The sequence below is a fragment of the Lissotriton vulgaris genome, chromosome 8 (assembly GCF_964263255.1).
Source record: "Lissotriton vulgaris chromosome 8, aLisVul1.2, whole genome shotgun sequence".
In the NCBI taxonomy this organism is placed as follows: Eukaryota; Metazoa; Chordata; class Amphibia; order Caudata; family Salamandridae; genus Lissotriton; species Lissotriton vulgaris.
Genome location: NC_141696.1, coordinates 577,099,976 through 577,118,647, shown reverse-complemented (window position 1 = coordinate 577,118,647; position 18,672 = coordinate 577,099,976). Strand labels below are relative to the sequence as shown.

The window sequence follows — 18,672 nt, the reverse complement described above, 5'->3', positions numbered from 1 at the left end:
CACATTCCATATCTTAGTATCTGGGTTTAGGGGGCACATTCTGTTGAATGCCACTCAGCAGGCTACATCTGTGGGATCTTCTCCTTTAGTACTCCATTATATGGGCAACTTGATATGCTGAAATTGTCTATTTGCAGGCGTTTTTAGTTCCATATTCAAGCCTTTCATGCGAACTTGGAGAGGAAGTTTAAATTGTTGACCATCTCAGTCCCAACAGGAAGAATCTTCTCTAGGCCGAATTTAATCACTAAACAGTTGTTTCTATCCAGGCCTTTCTGGTGTACACTGAAATGAAATTCCTGGGACTTCCCAGTATCTCCTGTCATCCCCCATATCCTCAGATAGAATGACCTTTCCAAGGCTAGTGTGATCTGCCCCGATTGTGCATCTGTATATTCGGATGATGGAAGAGAAGGGCTAGAAAGTCCCAAGAAAGTTCCAAAGAATTGGACACTAAACATGTAATCTCAAATACTGTGTCACTAGGATTTAATTTTTCTGTCTGCCGCCTTACATACTTAGACAGCCACATGATCTTTGTGAATGGTGGGAAAGCGTAGTTGTGATGTTTTTCCCAATCCCGAGCGAAGGCTTCTGTAGCCTAGTGAATGGTGGAAAGGCATAGTTGTGATGTTTCCCAAATCCTGAATCAAAGCTTCAATGGTCTCAGCCAATGGATCCAGCCTGTAGCTGAAATATCTCAAAAGTTGACAGCTGCAGTGGAACGCAAAGACATCCACATCACAAGACCCCCACCTATTGAATGAGAATTGAAACGCCTTTGGATCTGGCATCTATCGACTACAGTCTTGCAGAAACTTGGCGTACCCTGCTTCTGCTTCCCTAGGAGCTACTCTGCTGAGACCAGAATGTTCTTGCCTAAACAATGTGCAAAAAAATCCTTGACCATTTCCGCTAGTGTCTTGATTCCCGCTCCCCCATAAGCAGTTTATGTATCGAACTTCTGATAAATTGTCCATTTTCAGTAGGGGCGGAGTGAGATACTTTTTCCTTCATCATGCGTAAGCCTGGAGACGTGCTGAAAATGCCTCTGCCATTTAAGGACTCCATATGATCCAACCACTATAGGAACTCCATCATAACTTCTCGTGATGGCTTCATCTTCTACGAATATGCAAGTCCTGTAAAATAGATGAGAAGCCTTGAGTCTCGTGAGAGCCTGATAATGGGGAGAACCTAGAACGATAGTCTGGATTGACGCGGCCAAAAAACCCATTAATCTGACAAGTTGCTGTTGGAAAATCTGCTTCCTTGAAAGCTCTTTTTTTAATTTTTTTCCTATAACCATCTGCTTTTTAGGGAGTTTCCTGGTGCATGAGACAATTTTCTGACTTATCCCCATTGATGATAAAGCCTGGATCAGGCCAAAAAATTTATTGTAGTCTATAATTTGGATTAGAGGCACATGGTCACAGTTTCATCAGAAGGATTTTGTCCAGGCACACAAGAACTGTAGTCCCTGTACTGCACTGCCTCTATGGCCTGTTCCAGTACCTTGGTAAAGCTCCACAGAGTTGATGACGGGCTGAAAGGAAATATCACAAATCTGTTTGTTTGAACTTTCTAAAAAAAAATTAATACTGGAAATGTTAATGTGGAGTATAAAAAGACTATTGTTGAAAGACCATATTGAATCACTCAAAGTGAGAACCTTCACGTCAATAAGTGGGCTTAAGAAATGTAATAAATGCTTTGCTGTTCTAGCTGCTTATGCAGCTATTATCCGCTGGCAATTTCAGTATGGAGTTGAATGGTTAATAAGTGGCACATTGAATTGGGAATATGAAGAGGTGAAATGCCTGAAAAGCCTACTTTTACTGCCATGGTCGGCAATGACCCCGGCAAAAAGAAACGAAACAGGATTAATATCCTGGAGTTACCAAGCTTATGCTGAGACTGTAAGATTCTGGATGCGCTTGCAGACGGGAAGTGCTTAAAGATGCCATCACTATATAAAAATAAATTAGATCATGCACAGTGAGTTGAAGTGGGCCAAGAGCACCAGAAAGCTCAGGGAAAGAATATGTAGGGCGTTGGTTTTAAACATAATTTAAAATCTCCAGATAGGGAAAACAAAGGGCGAACCCTAATTACGGATTAAAAATAAAACTATAGAACAGGATATGCAGTATTGATAGGGGAAGCCATCCATCCAATTTATACTGAATTCATGGCAAAATGAATAGTGGTATCCTTATGTTGACGCTTTCCCAAACCCCACACTTAGATCAGGGATATTAAGACTTAGATTAGGTCTCAACCTATGCTTCAGTAGCAGTAAGACAAAAGTGGTTATGATGGAATAACACAGAAAATGCACTTGGGCTATAGTGTGACAACTTGTTTTGGGGTTAACACCCCTCATCAGTTGTTATGGGGTGTTATGCCGAAACTGGTCCCAGGATGTTTGTTTCCGGTCCAGGGAAGACCATGGTTGGCTGTTCAGGCTGGACTGTTCCCATAAAGAACAGGGTCAAGACTGATTTGCATATGGTTGGGTCTGAACTAAAATGGCGAAGTGAGCTAAAGAAAGATGATGGGTTCAACCCAGATCTGTGGCTGGGGGTGAGTGTCTGAAAAGTTTCAGCGCTCCGTCCATCATCTCCTTGTGTTTGCTTTGTTCGCCCAAAGTTGGCAGGGTATGCCCAGATGTGGGTCCCTTGTGCACTTTGCCACTGGGTCCAAGTTAGTCTGGCTGATGAGGGGTGTTACCCCAAAGCCGGTCCCAGGATGCTTGTTCCCAGTCCAGGGAAGACGTAGCTTGGCAGTTCAAGCTGAGTGTTCCCATGAGGAACAGGGTCAAAATTGATTTGCATATGTCTGGGTTTCAACTGGGGTGATGAAGTGAGCTAATGAATGATGATGAATTCAACCGAGATCTGTGACTGGGGGTGAGGGTCTGAAAAGTTTCAACCCTCCGTCCATCATCTTCTTTTTATTTGATTTCTTCTCCAGAATTGTCTGCCAGACCATCTGACCCATTTCCATCATTGCTGACCTCCCATTTGCACAGGGTTCTCAAGATCTGGGTACCGTTAATCCTTGGTGAAGGACAAAGCGCAGCCATGTTGCTCTTCAAAATTGCCTCTGCGTTCCATGGGCTTCAGGGCCCAAGCCTTCCCCCACCAGAAAGTTCATGCCTTGCATCGCTTAAAGGAGCAGCTTTTGCCTTCTCATTGCTCCAGGGCTAAGCAGACTGCACTTTTAAGTGAGGTGTCCTAAGACGTCAAAGAGATATTTCCCAATAAATTGTATTGTAAATTCAGTTATATAGTGTGTACTGCCCCTGACGAGCCGTTGAAGTGCTTACGTATATCATTATGTTGGGCACCGCCATTCACTGCTGGAAACTCTCACAGACCTAGGCACTCTTGCCCTAATCTTTCACAAAGCAACACCCATCTGGTGCCAATTAGAAGCTAGCCTATCTTAAAGACAAGAGTGTGTCTGATGGGTATCAGCAGTATAAGCACAGAAACTCCAAACTCCCCAGGGAGTTTGCCAAAATTGTGAGAAACTGGCGCTGGAGACAACTGCATTTGTTCCCACTCGTGGGTCCAGAAAGGCCCTCGATCATAGAGGGAGAAATGAAAGAGCAGCTTTGCATGCTGCCTAAATTGCTACCACGCTCTCACGATTTAATTTAGCGCTGTGTTGCTCCATCCCAACACTGCGGCTGTGTGGCCGTGCCGCCCCCCAGGAGACTTCAGGTCTTCTTTATGAGATGAAATGACAATACACAGACTGGCGCTAGCAGGAGTATGAGCTGTCACTGTCTCACCAGGCAGACCTGACTGCTGAAAAAATAGGCAAGAATTACGTTTGGCCAATGAGCGTACCATTTTAACAATGTATAACTGAAGATTTCGTACGTATAAAAAACAATAAGAATGTTCCCACAAACACAACAATGATGTCCCACAACAACAATCCTCAAGAAGCTTTTAATTGTCCTCCCCGTTGGCACTTAAACAATAGCATTTTTGGAATATGCTTATAGTGATTTTATTTTTGCTGACCTGTAAGTGCCTGGTTTTTTATTGGGCGTAGGGCTAGTTTTGTGATTAGCTAGGGCTCCCACTGGCCGAAAGGGCCACCTGACGACTAGGGCTATTTAAGTCTAGGACTCAAGTCGTCTCAACCCAGGCGTCGAGGCTCAGGGCAGAGAGGACAAGGGCAGTGGCCTGTTTGGCCTAGAGACAGAAAGACTGCCTTTTTTTCCTTTCCCCATCAACATCTAACCCACCCACATCCACAAACATATGAACAACACAGCAAATGCACTTCATACATTTACTGCAAACAAATCCTACACACATTTCAATGTCTCAACACCCACTACAAAACCCCAGAAAACGACACCCTTCTACCCCAACTACCATACAATGGCACCTTCCCTTACGCACAACCCACCACTCTATCCTATACCACTAACCAATTCACTCCTCATCAACACAACCCAAATCCACACTGTACTTAATTAACAAAGAACCACGCTCCCTGCTTATACAAAGCACCAGCTCTACCCTCTAATTACTCCTAACCGAGCCCTTTCTGCCACCATCAAACCTATAAGCAGTCTTCCATCGTTTCATCCACCAACACCCTCCTCCTCTTCTTACCAAAAAAAACACAACCCTTACACTCCACTCCACTCCACCACACATATAATCTCTTCCAGCAATCATATGTACTTACTCCAGTCACATGGTCAGACCACCATTTGCTTGTTTTCCAAATTAAAAAACCATATAGCAACACATCTAAAACCTTACCTGAATCCACATATCATCCATGAAATAAACTCAGTTTTGAACGCTTAGAAATACAACTAACATCCAATACAGATATAGACCCATTAAATTCAGTTCATAAACTATATGAGAGGCTAAAGGAATATTTTGATATCCCAATACCACTATGAACAACACAACAGAACAAAAGAAAAGAAAACAGGCACCTTAGAGAGCTAAAAGATAAAAGCAAATTAGCTGCAATGCACCTGGCTCAAAACAAACACAAATCAAGACAAACATTGCCTACAAAAACTTAACAGATTTTGTTAGTCATCAATCAAAAAGCACTGTTCAGGCAGAATTCAAAATGATAATCTGTGCAAATAAAGAGTTCTGTAAAATTTTCACTGATTTTCGGAAACCAAATTGTATAGAAGGAACTCCTCCAATTACTCAAGAATTCACATACAAACTGGCAAATCATTGCATAACCAAAGCAGGCAGACACTTGAACTCCTATTTAAAGCAAAGAAAAAACACCAGCACAGACCCTTTTCCAAAAAAACCCTCCAAAAGTAGGCTAACCCAGCCTCTGCAATCCTTCCAACAAATGTCATACAATGAATCTATGGACCTGGTCAAAGCAAGCAGGCCTGGCGGCAGTCTTTCTGACCCTTGTCCTCCACAAACCTTCAATAAATTCTTCTAACTATCTCTGCTGCCACACCAGTAAAAAGAATCAACAACCATTCCTTAACTACTGGAATATTTCCAGAAGACCTAAGCAAGTCATACATAGGCCCATTACTAAAGAAAAAAAACCTAGACCTGGTTAACCCTGACAACTACAGACAGATTACAAGTGGATCGTTCTTTGGCATACTGATAGAAAGAGCAGCATTTGCCCAGATGTCACAATTCATTTAAGATAATTCCATTCTTGCATACTTCCAAATAGGATTTAGTCGAGGAAGAGGCTCAGAATCTGCCTTCATTGCCATCTGGAATGACCTTAAGAACACAGTTGACAGTAACAGGGTTGCTGCACTACTTCTCTTGGAACTCTCAGCTGCCTTTGACACAGTTGACCTCGACACTCTAATACAAAGACTCTACGAAGCCATCATAGAGGGGTCTACTCTCATCTGTATCACATCCTACCTTCAAAACAGAACAAATGTCATCCATTCCCCCCTGCCCCCTCCTTTCTCATCCAAAAACCATACTTCATAAAACTGGGGTCACTTAAGGCTCTGTCATCTCACCCATGCTTTTTAATATCTACATGATGTTATTACCAGCACTGATCAATTAATTTCACCTCAAATGCTATAACTATGTAGATGACACACAAATACTTCTTAAACTGGAAACCCACAAAGCCATTCGAAACGTACACATTTTGAGTTGACTCAGAGTCATGGATCAGTGGATGACATGGAACCATCTCAAATTGAATGCTTCCAAAACGGAAATACTCACATGTGGCTAATAGAAAAATGAGGACCCACTTGTTGCCTGGTCTGATGATCAGGGAAAACCACCTAAAGTATCTTAAGAAGTAAGAAACCTTGGAATACCATGAACTCCAAGCTATCAATGAATGACCAAGTGGACAAACTAACAAGATCAAGCTTCATTACTATAAAAACTCTGCAACACATCTTCCCCTACCTGGGATTTCCACACAAGGCTACTATCTCTCTTGTTCAGTCTAAACTCGATTACGCCAATTGCCTCTCCCACGGATGATCTTTAACACCTATGAAAAGACTACAACAGATTGTGATTTGATATACATACTCTTGCATATAAAACCACAAACCCACATTTCCCTTGCCTTGAAGGCCCTAAATTGGTTACTGATTGCCAGAAGATCCACACCCAAGCTGCTTTGTATCACCCACAAAGCGATACATGGAGCGATCCCTAGCGAACAGATAGGAGCAGCTGGAGCCTTGAGATTGACACACCACCCCTCCCCGATTCGGTGTTAACATTAGCTTGAAATGGAACTCTTACCTCACTGTCACTATGATTATTATTATCTGGATTTTCTTGCTTTATTGTATTTTCTTCTGCTCTCTTTTCCTCTGCTGTGTAACTGATGTGAATTACTCCGATACCCTCCGGTCAGGCTAGCGCTATATAAAACTTCTTAAATAAATAAAATAAAAAAATTCAACAAAAGAACCTCTGCTTTAGACTGGCACCGCGCCTCAAAATCCCACCATACAAGAAAAAAACATAGGTGGCATATCCTTCTCTGTTCAAGCAGCCAAACTATGGAACTCTTTACCGCCAAACATAAGATCCATGAATAACTTCCTTATCTTCAGATGACTTATTGAGTTGGCTCTTCCCCATATAACCTGCATACTCTAACATAACTATACAGCCTATCCCTGTGTATTTAAGCCGTTATATGGACTATATATGTGTACCTAGCTATGTTTTTTCCTTTGTATGAATTTGTATAATAATCATGATAATAAATATATAGATATTCGTTAGTTCTGCCGAACAAACATACATATTACTTATGGCTTTATTAGTCTATTCTTTATATATATATATATATATATTATATATATATATATATATATATATATATATATATATATATATATATGTCACTGCATAAATACGTACATTTTTATCATAACTATTCTTCTACAATTGCTTCACAATTGAGTAAAATATAGAAACAAATACATTGGCTTAAAGTACGGCGACACTCTTAAAAAGTCTGAGTTTATTATATACAATTTAAATCTAGATATATTACTGTACATATATATATATATATATATATATATATATATATATATATATATATATATATATACCTTCCATGTACTCGTGTATCTTTATATTTATTACTTTATTCCTAATTCAGCATCTCCAATGCACTACCCTATATCTCACCCTATACCTCTCTCAATATATCTTCTACCTCCACTCTGACTCATCCCAGACCTCAATCTACTACTCTTGCCAGTCCACAACCCTATTTCACACCCTATTCTTCTCTCAATATATCCTCTAACTCCACTCTGACTCATCCCAAACCCATTCCACTACTATGACCCCCAAAATAACCCTTTCTAATTCAGCATCTCCAAAGCACTACCCTATAGCTCACCCTACCTCCACTCTCTGACTCATCCCAAACCAAAATCTACTACTCTCTCAAATGCTCAACCCTATTTCTCACCCTAATCCTCTCTCAAAATATCCTTTACCTGCACTCTGACTCATCCCACATCCCATTCTACTACTATGACCCTCAAAACAACCCCTTTTAGACTCTTCCCTCCTCAACCCCACCTTGCATCATTTCAAACCTCTTTTACTGTTCAGATCTCCCAAATAAGCCTTTTACACCATTCCCTCGGACTCTTTCCCCTTCCCCTCATCTCCAACCACCGCCTGCTGCTATAATCTCCAAATAGACACTTTCTAGACCTTCCCTCTTCTATCCCTCCGTTATCCTTCTCAATCCAATTAAAAGACTCGCATGTCCCCCGCTCAAAATAATTTCATATTTCCCTATACTAATTCACCACTAATCCTGTTTGGGTTCCAGAGTAGTGTGCTACTCGTCAGAAAGCCCTTCGACGCCTCGTATGGGATCTTAAGTGCTATATAAATGCAATTAGGATTACAAAGTCATTGGTGGTGATAATGCAATCTTTTCATTGTAGCGTATTTTTGGTTGCATCATTATGTTTCACATTACCTTCAGTTTATGATGGATATTCACATGACTTTTAGAATCACTTATATTTTGAAGATACATGTTTGGTTTTGTTGGTTCTAAACAACAGAAATTAATTGTGATTTAAATCTAGAAGGCTATTACATGACGACAAAACCAAGGAAATGGGTCTGAAACGGGAGCGGAAATTGCAAACTTTTATAAAGGTGCTGTCTTTAATATTGCAATACTCAAATTTATATCACATAATATATGTTTCTTAAAGTAGTACAAAGTGGGAGAAACGTTTTAGGGAAATTGTGTATCAAGTGGTTATGTGCTGTAACTTATTTTATGTTGAATGGTAGATCATCTTGCAATAAATGTTTGCAGGTACTGAAGCTGGGCGTTAAGGGAAAGGTGCACTGAAGTTACTTTGACTTGGCTAAAGCTTGTTGATCATAATATGCTTGTGTGACCCCCATGCTCACTATTATTTATATGTTTACTTATAAAGTCAACAACAGTTTCTATTTAAATTATTCAACCTGACTGTACTTCCTGCATAAAATTATTTCTGCTTCTATAATTAGGTCTTCAGTATTTCTGTTTTGCCCAGGCGCATGTGACTATAAATTAGAAATTCTCTTTTCAAAGATTGTAAATTATGTGTTGTTTAGTTGTGGTAGGTTGCAGGCACAAGGCAACAGTACAGTTCCTAAATCGACCGGATCTTCCGAAGCTGGCTTACCAGAAGATTAAAGGCAAGAATCCAGGTGTTATTTTCCTTCCCGGCTATGCTTCCAACATGAATGGTCAGAAAGGAGTTGCCCTTGAAGAATTCTGCAACTCACTTGGACATTCCTTTGTAAGGTAAGGACTGCTTTGTTTCTGCTCTTGTTTTACATCTAGTCCATTGATGTTTGATGCTATGTCTGAAACATGCTACGTGATTAAAGGTTTTTATTGACTCACTTCATAATTTCTAATTCGTGGTTTCATAAGTGACACAGCTAATCATTTTTTGTTGCCAAGTAGATGCCAGTAAAAAGTAAGTCCTAAAATTCCACCTAGATTCGCCGCCTCCTTTTTTCAAATTTAATTTTTTTAGAGGGCTTGGCCAGTTGAAGCAACAGTCAAGGGGGTCAGGTTTCTTTAAGGAATAAGCATCATCTATTTATGAACGAGGCATGGCCCTCATCCAGTCAAGCTTACATGACCACCTTTACATTCACACTCAGAAAATCTTTATTTTAAAGAGGCCTAAGCAATAAAACCTGAGTAGCAAGATAAATCTGTTATCGCAACATGTTTTCCATTGGAAATTGTATGTCTCACAATTCGGCATCATATGGGAAAAAGTATTAATGAAAAACATTGGGCTGCAGTTAATCATGACCAAATATAAAACATAGTAGGTCATGTGTTTTTGCAATACAAACCTTTTGGCTTTGCCAATGATTTTTACAGTGCGCATATGTCAAGACTTGGCAGTCATTAAAAAAAAATAAAAAAAAAATCTGTCCCAAGGTGGTAGATGCTTTTGCAATGATAAATGGGGAAAAAATGGTGCACTAACGCTTGTTTTTAGAAGAGAACAGCCAGCTAGCAAATTGCAGCTGCCGAACTAAACAGTTAAAATAATACATTTGAAAAAACAGGTCAGGTAGGTAAGTTGGAAGGGGCAGAGGAAGCAGGTAAATACCCCGGCGAGCTGAGATGAGGGGTTGCAGCAGAGTGGGCGGGGATTATAAAAGGAAGCAGAGGGTGAACTAGTGGGGGAAGCAACAAGCCAGCTGTGGAGGTTGGGGCAATTCAGAAATGGCAGGGTTGTCAGGAAGAGAAGCAGTACACAGGGATGACAGCAAGGTAACACATGATCTTCCATATAGTGCTGCAAGCTAAATAAAAAAGGAAAGGTACGAGTTGCACAATAAAAAGGATGATAGAGAAGATGGGTAGCAAGGAAGGAAAAGACACAAGTCAAGGAAGGAAAGCCAGCAAATAGGAAGCAAGCAAATCAGATTGACAAAAAAACGACCAATTATAAACTTTGGGCTGACTCGAAGCCCACTGTAATTATTGATATTGACCAGTTCGATAACACATCAACCATATTTGCCTATTTTAGTGTTGCATTGGTACTGGACCAAATTTAGACTGCTAGAACGGAGTGAACACAAGGCCAGGAGGTCTTAATTTCTAGTAAAACTGTTTGTAAATAAAGTGCATTTTAGGTCTGGGGCTGCCCCACCCAGTAGATATGTACAAAATCATCTTTCAGCTAACAAGGCTTTATCTGTCTTTTGAAAGGTCCACATCCCACTTTCATGTATGCCAGAATGCCTAAACCTAACCTAGTTAATGTTCAATAATGGTTTGAATTCTAGCCGCCTATTAACAAACCTCCAAAATGTTGTTATCCTTATGTGTAAATAGATTTGCTAAGTTCTCAATCTGTGCATGGTAGGTCAGGCTATGATAATCATTGGTCGATTGCTGGAACTTGCCCTTTCTGGTTGACTGAGGCGGTGCCCCAGACAGTCAGAGCCTATCACTCCCATCAGAGGTAGGTGATTACACTCACGGTATGACCTGCACTCACCGTGGGGTAGCTTGCCATTGAGCAGTCAGGCTTATCATAGAGGTAATGTGTTAAGCATTGGCACAGCACTCCCACAATAAACACACTAAGCGGCACAAAAGATATTTCACACATGGTGTATGTAAACGAAGTTTGTATTCAACACCAACACTAATTAACACAACAGGAACATCATGTATTTCTGGGCATAAATCACATTTGGAAATATCACTAGCAGTACTATGCCCAAACGTGGTAAAATTACATCATTAGTATGCTCACTTGGGAAAGATCCTACTTTATCCCACACCCCCCTTAAGTGGTGCAAAACGTCAGAACTAGGCCCACCCTGGCAGTTATTATAATTAAATACCATACAGTTATAGGGAGCACCCCAGATTACAACTATATAAAAAAATGTGGACACACAGATATTTGCAACACTTTTAAACAGCACTGTGGGCCAAGGCCGAACGGGTAAAAACCAATGTCAAACGTAGTATTTTATTGGCAAGGAATCAACATGTAAAGCAACAGGGTGTGCGGTGTAATTAATAACAGGCGTTCCTCATGTAGTCACTCCCTTACACTCAGAACCGCTGAGCGGTGCAGCGGATATCAGGCAGGTCCATATGGAGCACACTCTTACACAGCACTGTAATGGGATATAGCGAATATCCGGCAGGTCAATGGATAATGCGGACCCCGTGGACCAAGCCCACCTTCAACTTCCAGTTAACCTAGACTACCCTAAGACCACAAGTTTGAGATAAAAAACCCTCCCCCTGATACTAGGCCGATTGTGGCTGGAGTCACACTTAGCCAGGGTCACAGGGAAGAAGGTGGGGGTAGGTAGCAGGTCTACTTCGGGGGCAGTCAACAAATGGGGGTTTGGCCACCACCTGCGAAGTTCACCCACATTATGTGGAGCAGATGCAGACTGAGGGCGATAGTCGTTCAATTAAAGGGTTCCAAGTGTGGCCTTCTAGCACCAGCCCAGTTCTGTGAAGCACAGGGGGTCACACAGTCTCTTAACCCACTTCGGATCGCTCCCTGAAGTTTTCCTCGCCAAGTCAATTTGTCTCACCACACAGGCCTGATCCGGGCATACAACCCTGCAACACAAATTCGTAGGGGCCCGGTGAGGAGAGGGCAGTTGATCCATCACACTGAGAGTACAAAAGGAACAATCTCTGAATAGGGGGGTGAAACAGGGGATTGTCTCAGAAGAAGGAGGCACCCCGTCAGATACACATTGATCAAAGTAGCACCCAGGCAATCCGGGCACAACCGAATACGAAAACACTACCCTGCACCTCCCTGGAAATAAGGCACAATGTCTGGTGCTTGTAGATACCAGATGCACCAGATAGTTTCGGTCACACACAATGAAGAGTTGCAACTTCCTTGGAAATGAAGCACCTCATCTTGTGCGTGTTGATACGGGTCACACCAGACACTACCGGTCACACACAACTAAAAGTTGCAAATACTGTACCTCCCTAGAAATGAGGCACAATGCTAGTGCGCTTTGATGTGGGTTACACCAAGCAATTACAGTCACACAAACAGGCGCAAGTTTAGCGGTACTGCACAAGGTAGAATGAGGCATTATTACAGGTACCTGTGAATCAGACATAGTATGCAATGAGCATGCTGTCTGCATGTCACAAGAGAGAGATCGGTCGACATGCTGTATCCCACAAATGGTGAATCCGCTCATCACAAATCAAGATGCTTATGCTTATGCGTGTTGAGGACCCCATGATGCAGGGACCATACTCCTTAGATTCGGGTAACACTTTTTGGCTCCGCACAAGGCAATCTGGTCTCCAGGCACAATACTTTGTCCCTCGCTCACGGCGTGCTGCCAGTTGGGATCTAGCAGACAATGTGGGCGCTTAAGAGGGCACTGCTCTCCAGCTATTACTCGTAGACAGTGTGGGTCCCTAGCGGGAGGTCTTAGGTGTCCCTGATACCTCCACAGGGGCAAGCCAACAAGCCCTTGGAGAGCACACCTTAAAGAGCCACATTGCAGTAGGTAGTCAGTCCATGCCAGCCACTATTCAGGAAGGGTGCACAGTCTCTTCCAATGGCAGTAACCCTCCTTGTGCAAAACAGATTTCTCTGGCAGTGTGCACCACGCAGTTCCAGGATGTCCAGTTCCTCATCCCCACAATTGTATCTCTGGTCTGCAGAAGTATGGCATCAGTAGTTATACTGTAGTGTGCCTTTAAAGTTGGGGAAGGTTCCTCTTTGAACCACAGATGTCTCATCTAAATTTCAGTCCAGTCTGCCATGAGACCATGGAATGCAGATCTTAATCTTTACTCTAACCATGATCTGGCTTCCCAGAGGCCAAGTTCCAAAACCTCTGCCTCCAATCTATCCATCAAGGTCTCCAAATAGCAAATATCTGTTGTTCCAGTTGCATGCCCAATGTTTATAACTGTTACTGGGAATGCACAGATGTCTTCCCCAGCCTCCAGTGTGGGCTCGAGTTAAACTAAAAGAGTTTTAGAACAGAAAAATGCCCCTTTCTCGAAGTGGCATTTTTTAAACTCTTTTTATTGAAAGCAGAGATGCAAAGATACATTAGCAAAATATACACACCCAAATAATTCTTACCGGTCTCCGACAGGAGATTGCTACGATACAGTAAGCAAGTAAAGCCACTCATTTTTAGAATGCACTTCAATCAGGTGACACTTCTTCATCAGGAGCAGGGACGGTAGGAAACACTGTGGGTGCACATATTGTACCACAATATTCGTTCCATTTTGCCCATACTTGTGACCATTTCTTTGGACACCCCCTGGACACATAAACTGTTTTTTCTCGGAACATACACCAGTCCATATCTTGCTTTCACAATGCCAGTGTTGGGGCCCCTCTTGCTCCCCACAATCTTGCAATATTGCGTTTGGCTATCATGTACCCCAGTGTCGCCCACAGTTTCTCCTTACTATTTAAGTCTGTTGGCCCCCATATATTAAGTAAGCACCTATTACCCTCCAGTTCGAGTTCATGGCCCAGCATATTCATCATACACCCCAACCTCCTCGTTCAGTATCTGTGTATGATTTGACATTCCCACAAAATGTGTAAAAACGTTCCATCTTCTCCACACGCTCTCTTATACCTGGCACCCTCCCCATAGCCCTTTTGGGCCAGGGCTGTATGTGAGTAGTATGTTTTTTTTTTTTTTATCCTCATTTGCGTGCATGGCTCCAATCTATCAAAACTAGAAATTGCCACAGAGAAGAAAATTAGGCTGTGCTTCTGTACTGTCTCAGCGTTAGCTGGCAGGGATGTCGTGGGAGAGAGGGGAGGCCAGTTCCCAACAGCACGTACACATAAGCCTTGAAAGAATTTGCTTAGGGCTATTCGTTAGTAGATAGTGCCCGAGATACCGAGGCCCCATAAGCACCATGGCTCCTTGCCATAGATACAAGGGTAAGCAATGCCCGCATTAATCATGGTACCTGGGGGGGGAAAAAAAAAACCCAGGCTCTCAAAACTACTGCTCTAACTGTGTCCAAAAAGCTCTCCTGCTCGGATTTCCTCCCCTGGCTAGGTCAAGTTTAGAAATCTGGAGGACCGATGACCGCCATTCGTGTATGGTGGGCGGCTGAGCGTCTGCAGATCTCCCTACGCGCCGCCAGAATAGAATAAAACAACAAATTAGAAGCAGCATTACGGGCATTGCCCCTCAGGCCGAAGATAACAAGGGCGAGGTCAATGGAAATGTGATAACCCAGTGACAGGGATAGTTTGTTTCCTATAGAGTCCCAGAATGAAGTTATTTTTGGGCATTCGTAAAACATATGAATGTCGGATGCAGCAGCTAGTCCACACCTTGGGCATGAGACCGGGCCTGTCGAAGAAAACTTTGTCAGCCTCTGCGGGGAATAGTATGCCCTGTGTATTGTGAAAAGATGGTTCCTACGGAGGCAAGCAGGTTTAACCAGGTCCCACAACACTACACAAGAAGCCGACCAAAGCTCCTCCACGTCTATACCTGGCATTGAATCAGCCCATAATGATGTCTGAAGGCAAAATTTACCATCTGTTTCCTCTATGATCTTATTGTACCAGAGTGATATTTCCTTCTTTGCAGGGGGACTGTCCAGCAGGCACGTCACTAGTTCACTATTACCACCTATAGGTAAGCTGCTGATCCGGGTTGGCTGTACCTTATATGTCTGAGACCAGCTTGAAATTTGTATGTATTTGAATCTCGACAGGCTTGGCCCGACTTTGTTGGTTAAGTAGTCCCAAGGAAGTAGAGATCCATCCATGAACAGGTCTCCCCAAGTGTTGATTCCGGCCTCTCTTAGTGGATGTGTTAGTGCGTCTTCTGCCCAAGCTGGGGGAGCGGGTAGGTCCCATATAGGAGCATTCTCTGAGTAATACCCCAATTTGATCGCGTGCCTCACTCTATACCACGTGGATGCTATCCCCTGTAATACCTTCAATTTTATTTATTTTTTAAATTTGGGGTCTCCGAATTTAAACAAAAAAGTGCCCTGTCCTACTCCCTCACAATTCAGTAAAGTAGAGAACATGTGACCTACCCCTGTTGCTACTGGTGTTTTTAATAGCATGCGTGAATGCGAGAGCTGAAACGCCCATGCGTAGACCTGAAGATCTGGTCCCGCCAGCCCTCCCTTCTCTCTGCGGCGTCTTATTTTCTTCTAAGAGATTCTTGGGCTCTTATTATTCCAAATGAAAGTAGAAATCGCGCTCTGTAGCTTTGAAATTAACTTAGGATCAAAGAAAAGTGGAATTGAATTAAATAAAATAGAAACGAGATCTTTGGCAGAATACACATCTTTACCAGATTAACCTTACCTAAGATAGTAAGCGGAAGGTGTGACCAGTCTCATGTGTTTTCGGCATTGCGCTGCTATTTTGGCAAAATTTAAAGAAGCAATCGAGTCAATGTCTTTAACTATATTTTTCCCCAGATATCGTAGTTGAGGTCTTGAAGTTTCATTGCCTGTAATTAAGTTGATATTCCAAGACATTGACTCTGTTTTAGAGGCATTCACTTCGTATCCTGAGATTTTTCTACATTTAAGAGCTAGGTCAATGGCCTCTGGATATGCTGCATTAATGTTTGTCGTAAAAATCATTATATCATCAGCATAAAGTGCCACTATTTTTTCCCAGTCTCCGAAGACAAAAGGTTTGATAAGTGTACTGTCTCTTAATGTTTGCGCGAAGGGCTCGATGTATAAATCGGAAAGGAGGGGAGACAGGGGACAGCCCTGTCGGGTTCCTCTGGTTACACTAAATGGTGCCGTAAGGCCCCCATTGATCAAGATTGAAGCTGAAGGACTACGATATAGCAAGTCGATTGCTCTACGGAATTTATCTCCGACGTTAAATTTTTTCAAAGCCTCTGACAGGTACAGCCAGTTCACCCTGTCGAAGGCCTTGGTGGCATCCAACGTGAGAATAGATAGGGGAAGAACTTCTTTTATGGCCACGTCTATGGATCCTACTAGTTCGTAACTGAGCTCATATAACTGTCTCCCTCTTATAAAGCCTTTTTGGTTGGAGTGTAGTATGTCAGGCGCAACCTGGCCAAGCCGTTTGGCCAATATAGTGGCAAAAATTTTGTAATCGGTGTTTAGAATAGAAATAGGCCGGTATGAGCCACAATCCGAGGGAGGCTTCCCTGGCTTCAAAATGAGGGTTATAGAGGCGTTGTCCAAAGAAGCAGGAGGTACTTCTCCATCCCTCAATATTTGATTAAATAAAGCCGCTAAAATTGGGGACACCTCTGATATCAAGTTTTTGTATATTTCGCTCGGTAAACCATCGGTTCCTGCCGCCTTGCCCCCTTTTGCTCCCCTTATAGCCTGCTCTACTTCAGCAATGCTTATTTCCTCTTCCAGAAACCTACTCTGTTCAAGTGACAAGGATCGTAGGGAGATATCCTCTAACCAGCTCGTGATATCATTATGTGTGACGTTGAGATCTTCGTGATTGATTGATTGAAAGAATGTTCTGAAGGTTTCCCTAATATCTGCATCGCTTGAAAAGGTGCCCTTTTCTGATGTGACGGAGGCAATGTTATTTCGAACCCGATCTGATTTGACTTTCCAGGCCAGTAATCTTCCTGCCCCTTCTCCATACTGGAAGTGAGAGAGTTTGCTTGCCTCCCATTTCTGTAAGACACGCTTCTCTAGGACCGATGACAAGCTACTCTTTAGTCCGTCTAACTCTGCAAGTTTCAGAGATAAGTCATGATTGTCTATAAATCTACCAGTATCAATATCGGACTGAACGGCAGACATGCTATTCTCAATAGAAGATACTTCTTCCATGTACTGCCTTCTTCTATGAGCCGCCCTATTCTTCACGATGCCTCTTAGTGTGCACTTAAAAGCGTCCCAAACAGTACCTGCTGGGGCTTTGTCCATGTTAATAATGAAAAACTTACGCGCTTCTGATTGAAGAAACTCTATATCATCTATTGATGTGAGGAATGATCTATCAAAAGACCACAATCTTGTGGGAGGCTTGCCACCCCACTCTAGTTCCAGCTTCATCGCGGAATGATCTGATATATGCGATGATAGAATCGACCAAAGCTCTGCTAGTTAGGATAAAATCTATTCTTGATCTGTGTCTATACTTGAGATTTCTAAATGAGAAACCCAGCCTCTGGCCCTCTCTAAGTCTCCAAATATCGACGTATCCGTATTGATTCATTAAACCTAGAAGGCAGTTTCTAGATTTAGAGGAAGCTTGCTGTCTATTATTAGGAGATTTGTCCAGTAGAGGGTTCAAGGTGATGTTGAAATCACCGGTTATAAGAGAGAGTAGCGGGGAAACATGGCGGCAGTCGGCTGACTGCTGCAGTGCTCCGCTCCCGTTCTCGAGTGCCTGAATCTTGTCTCACGCGGCTCGCCAGCATGAACTCTTCACATCATTACGATTAACTAAACCTCTACAGTATAGCCTAAGATTAAAATTCCGACTAATTCCTGTGCACATCTCGCCTGCTGTTAACTACAGGCTTGCGGACATCACGGACCACACAGCTGTGATCCGATGTGTGTTGAGGAAGGCGTGCACCGCGGCGCTAGGGAAGCGAGCTCTGTGACCGGCAGTGGAAAACGCCCTACGTGCAGGCAGCGCGTACCTGAGCTGCTGCACTGGAGACAGGCCGCCCTCGAGCTCCGTAGGAACAGGCGGTTACGGAGTCTCCGTGGAGACTCCCATTCAAGCTACACGAGCCGAGGTAGTAAGGGCGCGTATGCTCTCAGTGCGATACCGTCCTTTTCCACAGCTGATTTTCCCACCAGACTACCCGCAAGTGCCTCGCTTGAGGAGGAGGAAGCAGCCAGCAGCAGCAGCGTCAAAGAGGTAAAAGACAAGTGTAGTGGGTGTGAGCTGAAACACACGAACCTACCCCCTGGTTGCATGAATGCCGCAGAGCCTGACAAGAAACAAAAAGGTAAAAGCGCAGCGAAGAGCCTGTAGAGGGCTAGCGCTTCACGTAAAAGGAGGGGTAAAGGCGTGCTGTTAACTGTTGGGGAGAAGCTTGGAAGGGAGTTACCTGAAGCTTCAGAGAGTTACCTGAAGCTTCAGAGAGTTTCCAAAATTCCGCCAAA

At 42.9% G+C, this 18,672-nt stretch overlaps 1 protein-coding gene across 1 annotated transcript in view; it reads left to right on the top strand.

Annotated features, from left to right (window-relative positions):
- The window catches only part of ABHD10 (abhydrolase domain containing 10, depalmitoylase), a 219,478-nt gene that overhangs the window by 55,259 nt on the left and 145,547 nt on the right, over positions 1-18,672 (top strand). Inside the window, exon 2 of the mRNA XM_086934417.1 lies at positions 9,138-9,330. Coding sequence (XP_086790543.1) covers positions 9,138-9,330 — 193 coding nt within the window. The remainder of the gene's footprint in view (positions 1-9,137; positions 9,331-18,672) is intronic.